The sequence below is a fragment of the Marmota flaviventris genome, chromosome 9, assembly GCF_047511675.1.
Source record: "Marmota flaviventris isolate mMarFla1 chromosome 9, mMarFla1.hap1, whole genome shotgun sequence".
In the NCBI taxonomy this organism is placed as follows: domain Eukaryota; kingdom Metazoa; phylum Chordata; class Mammalia; order Rodentia; family Sciuridae; genus Marmota; species Marmota flaviventris.
This window is the reverse complement of record NC_092506.1, coordinates 56,183,488-56,193,173: the sequence shown is the minus strand read 5'-3', so window position 1 is coordinate 56,193,173 and position 9,686 is coordinate 56,183,488. Positions and strand designations below refer to the sequence as shown.

General features: G+C 35.9%; 1 protein-coding gene across 1 annotated transcript; it reads right to left on the bottom strand.

The window, feature by feature from the left end:
• Positions 1 to 8,350: 8,350 nt before the first annotated feature.
• LOC114078903 (olfactory receptor 6B9) lies at positions 8,351 to 9,277 on the bottom strand. Its single transcript, XM_027919959.2, has one exon. It carries the CDS (start codon positions 9,275 to 9,277, stop codon positions 8,351 to 8,353), a length of 927 nt encoding a protein of 308 aa, XP_027775760.2.
• Positions 9,278 to 9,686: the final 409 nt, after the last annotated feature.

The window sequence follows — 9,686 nt, the reverse complement described above, 5'->3', positions numbered from 1 at the left end:
ATTTGGCTTCTGTCTCAGGTCTATTTGTCAGTGGTTCACTCATTAATTTTCATGATCAGAGACAAAGTAACAAACATCATAACATTTCTTTTCACAGAAAATTAAAATAAGTGTGTGTCATAGATCCAATCATGGGAACGAGAAAAATGAGCCTTTCACTTCAAACGGTGATGCCATCCCTCCCTGACTCATTGTACCTGACTCACTCAGACCCTTTATCTTGCCTCCTCAGTGACAAGGCTTTTTTGTTGATAAGGATGTTGCCCTACAAATGTTAGATACTATTCTTCTCTTTTTTCTTGCCATAAACTTTTGCAAGCTGAAATTTCTTATCTCCATTCTCCCCAGCACAAACTGCTAATCTCAATGCTTCAATAGAGTCAAAACAATTTCTTTTACTCCACAAGGCTAAACTTATATCTAAGAAAAGTTTATAAAAAGGAACAAAGAGAGGAATGGGTAAGGGAAATAAAGCATATATGGGCATAAAAATTATAATGAGATAATAGGCAATTGTGCTTATCTTCAAAAATTCCTCCAAACTCTTAGAATTATTTCCTGATATCAATGTCTTCTTGTTTCTACTTACATTTTTGTGATAATGTTGCATTTGTTGTACAGATTGACTACCTCTTATATGAAATACTTGGGACCAGAAATGTTACAGATTTGGAAATTTGGGGAGACTTTGAAATATATTTTCATGCACACACACACACACACATACAATTTCAACTGTGAATAAACCTATTACTTTTAATATACTGTATTCCCTTGGTACCCCAAAACCATGAAAAAAACCCTACATATATATACTGTATGTATATTTTGGGATTGAAACAAAACTTAAACACAAAATTTATTTATATTTCATATATACCTGAAATACATAGATTGATAATTTTGTATAATATTTTTAGTGTACCTGCATTTTTTAGTACAATCCATCGAATGAGGTCAAGTGTGTTATTTTCCATTTGCAGTATCATGTCAGCCCTCAAAAAGTTTTAGATTGGGCTGGGGTTGTGGCTCAGTGATAGAACGCTTGCCTAGAATGTGTGAGGCACTGGGTTCGATTCTCAGCACCACATATAAGTGAACAAAATAAATGTCCAAATAAAATAACAACAACTTTGTTTTTTTAAAAAGTTTTAGATCATGATAAATTTTAGATTTTCAGGTTAGGAAGGAGTGCTCAACTTGTTTTTCCTATTCAAAACCTAATAAGTATATGAATAAAATAATGCACACAAATAAATTAATAAAAAATAAAAATAATTGCTGGGCACAGGGATGCATGCCTATAATCTCTATAATTTAGGAGGCTGAGGCAGGAGGATTGCATGTAGAAATCTAGCTTCAGCAGTTTAGCAAGACTCTAAGCAACATCATGATCCTGTCTCAAAATAAAAAGTAAATTAAAAAAAAAATGAGATGGGGATGTGGTTCAGTGGTTAAGCACCCCTGGGTTCAATCCCTGGTAGGAATAAATAAAAATAAATTAAATAAAAATTCACAGAAAGTGAATATATTTTTCTTTACTGGGGGTTCACAGTGAAATGTGTTCCCTTCTTTCCCAGCTGAGGCATCTATGCGTGAGAAGAGATCAGGGAACACAAGGGCCCTGATCTGTTGATATATGTGGGAAAATCTTCTTTACTCTCGGCATTTATCTTAGAGATATGAGTGATAGGAAAACTAACTAGTGCCTAGAAACAGAAATGAAACAGAGAAAAGTAGAGGCAATTCAAAAATTTAACCCAGATTCCCTAGTTGGGAAGGGGAAACAGGACAGCACAAATAGAAGGTAAAGGAGATTGCCAACTGGTAGCCCTAAATACAGAAGAAACCCAAGGTTCTTATAAATTTCAAAATTTCAGCATGGGGATTAGGTCTGAAAGCAGTCCCTGAAAACTTACATGACAAGTTAGTTCTACAGAAGACACCCAATGCATCATTTGGCAAACAATATCGTGCCATGGGCCATCTTGAGAAAGACCTTATTAATAGGCAACTCTGAGGTTCAGGAAATATGAAATAGCCATAGCTTGGGGGCTCTGGGACTCACCTAAGCAGTGAATGGGTAGGAGGTGACCACATGACATCTGTGGAGTATGGGAAGGTCAATCACAGATTTTCTGAGAGTCTTAAGCAGAAGGAGCATGAGTCATCTGTGGAGGGCCCAGTGGCCTGTGTTCCAGCCTTGTGTTTATTCCCATAAGGGCTGAGTTTGAGAGCACCCTGAGGGAGGTTGGCAGACTGCTGGGTTCTAAGATTATCCTTTCCCTAGCACAGATTTGCTTTGTTTACTTGCTTCCTTCATACTCAAAGGCATTCAGATGAAATGCAGCTGTGGCTTCAACATTTGCCACACACAGGAGCACACAGACTAAAGCTCTCTGGAGTGAGTAGGAGCCATTGAGATGGTCCATACATTCAGCTGTTGAGAGGGGCTGATGAGAGGGCTTATGAGCAGCTAGGACTGTCCCCAATTCCTCGGCTGTGTATACAGGGGCTTCTGGAGTGAACATTTCCCTGATGTGTACGCATTGCCTTAACCAGCCCTGGTGAGTAAGAGGGCAGGACTCAGCCTGCAAACTGCCCTAACAGGTTCCACTGGGGCTGAGAGTGAATACACCTGAGTGGAGCTGCAATGCAATCTACCCCCCACATCAATACCTGGTGGATTTCAAAATTAGAAGTCCCAGAAAGAAGTGTCTCCAACACCTTGGCAAAGAGAAATGTCTCATTCTTTTTTTTCTATTTCCCTCACTATCTTTTTGTTTTAATTTTCATCTGATTTTGGTATACTTAAATCCTTTAATTGGCTTTCTTTCCTCCCTCTCTTTTCTCTCCTACCCCTCTCTGAGATACACTCCCAGCCATTTCCTTTTGTACTTTGAAACAGGGTCTTGCTAAGTTTTCCAGGCTGTGCTTGAAGTTGTAGTCTTCCAGCCTTAGTCTCCCAAGAAGCTGAGATTATATGTGTACATACACCATCACATCTGGCTCCTCAAATGTGAGAGTGCCCAATTTTATGAAACAAACATTATAGAACATAAAAGGAGAGATAGACCCCCCAATACAATAATAGTGAGTGAATGCATTATCCAACTCTCACAAATAGATAGACCATCCAGGCAAAAAAATAAAAATAAAAATAACAAAAACCAACAGAATTAAATTACATTTTAAATCAAATGGATTTAATACACATCTACTTAATATTGTAACAGCTACAGAATATACGTTCTTTTCATCAACACCCAGAACTTTCTCCAAAATATATCACATTTTAGGCCAAAAGCAAATATTAACAAATACAAAAAAAAAAACCCCTAAAATAATTTCTTATAATTTATCAAACCAGGACTGGGGATGTAGTTCAATGGTAGAGTGCTTGCCTTGCATATATGAGGCACTGGGTTAGATCCTCACTACCACATAAAAATAAAGATATTGTGTCCATCTACAACTAAAAAATTTTAAAAAGAAATAATTTATAAAACCATAACCAAATGAAACTAGAAATCTACAGCAAGAGAAACTGCAGAAATTATACAGATATCTGAACAATACACTTTTGAAAATCAGTAGGTCATTGAAGAAATGAGTGGACAAATTGGAAAATATTTAGAATCAAATACAAACGGAAATATCATCTACCAGGACCTTTGGGACATAGCAAGAGTAGTTATAAGAGGGGAAGTTTATAGCTGTGAGTTTCTCCATCAGAAAAACAAAGATCTCAAATTAATAAACTAATGATCCATCTCAGGTTCTTAGAAAATCAAAAACAAGCCAAACCCCAAATCAAGAAAAAAGAATAATAAAGATAAGAACAAAAATAAATAGAGACTAAAGAACAGCATAAGGGATCAATGAAGCAAAAATAAGTTGTTTTGAAAATATGAACAAAATTGACAAATTTTAGCCAAAGTAACAAAGAGAGAGAGAGATCCCAAATAAATAAAATTAGAGATGAAAAAGAGAATACTAAAATATACACCACTGAAATCTGGAGGATCATTAGAAACTATACCAAAAATTATATTAAATAAAATGCAAAACCTGAAAGATATTGACAAATTTGTAGACATATATTACCAACTAAAATTGAGCAAAGAGGATATAAAATGCCTAAATAGATCCAATGAAATTGAAACAGTCTGTCGTACATCAGTAATTAAACAGATTTAGTTATGAGGCTTGTTCTTTCCTTTTGGCTCTATTTATGAATAACATTGATCTCAATTCTAATAAAGCTTCCATGGATGTTACAATTAAGTAGTACATACCTGGAGAAGTAGGGGTATTTCTTGATTGATGGGAGATGGTTTGGGGTGATCTATAAGAAGGTTGTCTAATCATGGAAGGCCCTGCTGGAACCCAGTAATCCTGATAGAAGAGCATGAAGTTCCAGTGAGAACTTACTTGTATTCAAACTGAAAAAGGATGAGAGACTCTGGAGGATGTAGGCCCAGATAACTGAAGTAACTAGTCTCATTATCTCCTCAGATGAGATGGTTTAACCATTCACAGATGTGTGGATAGCATAGTATTCAAAGGCCCAAATATATTGCTGTGTGTAAAAGTGAAGAGGTCAGAGAGGAAACTGAACATTTAAAGAATACAGCTTTCCAGTCAGTTTGATGAAAATGAGTTATAGATGTGTTGATAGATATTGATCCTCTGACCCTTAGAATAATAGAACACGACCAAGAATAGTCAGTATTCAGGATGTTCATCTTTAACTGCAAGCAATTTCTGAAAATATCCCTAACAAAATAAAATTTGGCATCTCTCCAATAGCATTGCAGATGATTAGAATTATAAGAAGCATTTGTCCTTCACTTCTTCATCAAATCAATACAGAAGACCAGAGAGATAGAATAGATATGGAAAGTTACTTCACCCTTCAACTGTACATCCTGGATAAAGAACTCCACATTGGTGATGAAATTTGCATTGTAGAATACATGTTCATGCTCCAGGTATCAATAAAGCTGCCTTAGAGAATTAAACACTGCCGTGGACCATGGAACCACTGTGGATCTGCACATGTCCATTCTTCCATTCCTTGATCCCCAGCTGCTTCACACTTATGCCTCAGATTTCATTACCAACATGGATGTACCCTGCCATTGGTGCCATTACTTTCCTGGACCCTATAGACATAGTCTCTCTTCAATGTCTTATGTTTATGGCCTATTAAAAATATTTATAATTACAATAATTTGTTAGGTGATGCATAATGAAAAGATGCAAAATGTAACATTAAAACATAAAATGTTGGGGGACATGTTGAGTAAAAAGGTAGAGATTTTTCATGATGAAAATTAAGTAATTATCAGTTAAAAATAGTCATTTATGACTATAAAATGTTTGTGTAAACTTTCTAGTAACATAAAAATAAAAACTTGTACTAGAAACACTAAACAAAGCACTGTAATACATTACAGATAATCTGTAGTGGCATTTATTACCAAATGACAATGGAAGTTAGCAAAAAATAAGGTAAATAGGATCTGTAGAACAACCAGAAAAATTTACAAATTGTAGAAGAAAGTCCTCATCTATCAATAATTATTTTCAATGTAAATAGGTTAAATTCCTCAATCAAAAGACACAGAATAGCTAAATGGTCAAAACAAACAAGACCTTATCATATGCTGACTATAACTTACTAACTCCAATTTTAAGGGCACACATTGATTTAAATTGAAGAGATAGAAAAATTTATGCCATAAAAATGGAAACTAGGGCTGGGGTTGTGGCTCAGTGGTAGAGCGCTTGTGTAGCATGTGTGAGGCAATGGGTTCAATCCCCAGCACCACATAAAAAAACTAAATAAACAAAATAAAGGTATTGTGTCCATCTACAATTAAAAATATTTAAAAAAACAGAAACCAAAAGATAACAAGGATAACTAATTAACTATATAATTATTAACTATTTAACACACAGTCCTTTAGACAAAAATGTAAAATGGCACACAGAGACTTATTACACAGTGTTAAAGGTGTCCATTCAATAAGAAAACATGTCAGTTTCATTCCATATTATGTACAACCACAAGAATGGAATCCTAATTGGAATGGGTTGTACTCCGTGTATGTATGTCAAAATATGCTATACTGCCATGCATATCTACAGCAAATTAAAAAAGAAAACATCACAACTATAAATATGAATACACCCAACTTTAAAGTACCTGAATATAGAAAGCAAATATTAATAGATCTGAAGGGTAAGTTAAAATAATGAATGTCATGGGGAATCTAAAAAGTGTAGATAAATTGGAAATTACCACAGTCTGCAATGTATCATAATCTACACAAATGTAAAATATAGCCATTTTATCTGGTATGGTATAAAAACAAATACAAAATGGGAAGGACATGTAAAAACAAGGTAAATAAAGTAAAAATAAAACATAGATGGTATATAAACCAAAGGCCTAATTAAAACATGAAATGTATTTTTCAAATGATGGATTAAAATAGTGTGTTTATCATTCTTAAAATTTTAGCAGATAATAGTTCATTAATTAATTTATTTAGTATTCCTGCTGACCCAGACACATGCATCTCTCTTCTACCATTTTACTAAATGAAAGCATATACTGTCACAGGAAAGCAGGGGGTTGAAATTCTAAACCTTGCTTCTTGTGTTCTGACAAAAGAAAATTTAAAGTCAGACACCAAAAGCCATGCAAGAGAATTTTATTATAAGTGACAGTAGAATAGAGGTGAGGTAAAAATAAAGTAAGAGCAAAGTAAGGCTCAAGCAGAGAGCACTCTCAAGAGAGAGATGACAAAGACGACAATGCTGTCTCCAAATTAATTTCTTTTTGACATTTACCAGGAGAACCACCTTCTGTACTCTTTGCCAATCAGGTATAGCAAGGGTCGAACAGTGGAGTTTTTGACCTTAGTTGGTCCTCTCCAGAACTGTCATGTTGGCCATCCTAATTAGGGAGGACTTTATCTACAAGTCAATCCCATGTTAATATAGGTATTAGGGCCAGTAGCCAGTCAAAAGTCACCTTAGTGTGCCTGTGCCAGTAAAGAACACCCAGTTCTGAGATAGTAGGAGACATGTGGCACCATAATTTCCAGTTCTATATTGACCTTTATAGGTCCTGTCAAGAATCAGTCCTATAAATCCTTTTTTCCTGAGGTATCCCACACCCTTCATCCTCATTACCACTTTTACTTTTGTTTGTTTATCCTTAAGGATTTTGTATCCTGCTTTTCCATAGGCAATCTGCTACAAATTATGTACTCATCTGCCTTGGTAGTAACTTTAAAAAAAAATCAAGAATACTTAAAGTAAACCTGTCCTTGCCCATGCATTTCACTACTCATTGCTAGCTACTACCTAACAATAATACTTTTCAAGATCTCGCATCTACTTTTTCAAAATTGAAATAAAGGTAGATATTTTGGGAAACTGGGAAAAATTCTTCATATTCTGGCCAAGTATCATCTAAGCAAAAGAATTTGGTCTTTTGTCAATACCAGATCTTCCTTTACTTGAAAAGAAATGGGATTTAATAAACAGTCACTAGTTTTCCTAAAGTCTGGCCCTTATTTCATCCAAAATATTCTATGAAGAAGTTCCAAAAATTGAAGCAAATTAAAGCATGAAATGATATACATAATATAATCAATCACAGGATATATATATATGTGTGTGTGTGTGTGTGTGTGTGTGTATCTATCTATATACATTCATGCATATATGTATACATATACACATACCTTTATTTTACCTCTTTATTTTTATGTGGTGCTGAGGATCAAACATGTGCTAGGTGAGTGCTCTACTGCTGAGCCACAACCTAGCCCCTTGATTAAATTTTTAAAACAAATAAAATAACATTAAGACCAATTAATTATAAAAGTAGACAGTCCCCAGCCCTCCTCAAATAAATGAACAGACCATAACCTTCACATTTTATACAACAAATCTCTTTTTTCACCTCTCCCTAAAGGGAGAGAATTTTTAAAATAAATAAGTCAAAATAGAATAACCTCACCAACAAAACTCTGAAAACAGATAATAATTGATTACTTCTTAACACATTCTTCATAAACAATAAAATTACAACTATTTTATTAATAAATATCTCAGAATTTTGACAACTTCATCTACTGCCTTATAAAAGGAAGCATTTAATGAAAACCTGATCAACGGGGGGATTTTCTTTGATCCCTGGTTAAATCATTATTCTGAGTGAGTGTGTTTACAATTGTAGACTCTCCTCTAATTAAGGTGCTTTTTGTGGTTAAAGAAAATTATGAAAGAAGGAAGGTCTCTTCAACAAAGAGAATCTCTCAAGGGCTCAGCCACTCACGATGGTTTTTCTAATGGCATCCTTGACCTCCTTGTTCCTCAGGCAGTAGATGATAGGGTTAAGCATGGGAGTAAAGACTGCATATATGGCTGAGATCAATTTGTTAGAGTTAAATGAAGCAATGGCCCGAGGTCGGACATACATGAAGATCACTGCTGTGTAGAAAATGACCACCACTGTAAGGTGAGATGCACAGGTGGAGAAGGCCTTCCGCTGCCCAGTGGCTGAGGGTATGTGCAGGATGGTAGAGACAATGAAGGCATAGGAAAGGACAGTAGCAAAGCCAGGAAACACAAGGATGATGATGGCAAGCACAAAGTCTACTCTCTCAACCATAGATAAGTCCATGCAGGCTAGTTTGAGGATAGGTGACACATCACAGAAAAAATGGTTCAAGATATTATTGCCACAGAATGCAACTTGGGAGATAAAGTACACCTTTGCCATGGAGATGGTGAAGCCACTTACCCAGGAACTAATGATCAGTTGAACACAAAACTCTGGGGTCATCATGACTGGATAGCAAAGAGGCCAACATATGGCCACATAACGGTCATAGGCCATGGCAGCCAAAAGCACACATTCAGTGCAGGCAAGTGAGATGAAGAAATAGAGCTGAGTCATGCATCCCAAAAAAGAGATGGTATTGGGATGAAGTAGAAATCCAACCAGCATCTTGGGGACTGTGACAGATATATACCAGGCCTCCAGAAAGGACATGGTGCCCAGAAAATAGTACATGGGCTTGTGCAGATACCCAGTGACCCATACAGTGAGGATAATGACCAAATTCTCCAACAGAACAAAGAGGTAAGTGATGAGGAAAAGGAAAAAGAGCAAAATCTGCAGCCAAGGGGCAGTAGGGAATCCCACCAGGATGAATTCACTAATATGAGTGATGTTTCCTTTCCACATAGCTAGATCATCCAGAGGCAAAGATTGATTGATAATAACACCAAACTGAAGAGTAGGATCTGCACTGCCAGCAAGGGACCCTCAGACTACAGATACTTTAATTTTACACTTTAGAGTCATCATCTAGTCCAGGGTATGATTTGGGAATCAGGAGAAGTCACAAGTTCTCCAGAAAATCAGAATCAAATTCCTGAAAACAAATAATGCAGAGCAAATAATGTCAAAGCAGAATTAACAAGTCAGACTTAGGGTTTAGACCTTAGGATCTGGACCTTCTTCATGTAGTACTAGGAGAAAATACTTTCTTTGTCCATATAGCCCCTGATTTCAGAGGCAGCTTGATTGTAGGAGATTATAGTGGTTTAAATCAGTGCCAAGGAAGGTCCAGAACCACAGGACAGGGATCCAG

Excerpts from the sequence above, each read along its gene's own strand:
- LOC114078903 (XM_027919959.2), bottom strand. The coding sequence starts at position 9,277 with ATGTGGAAAGGAAACATCACTCATATTAGTGAATTCATCCTGGTGGGA.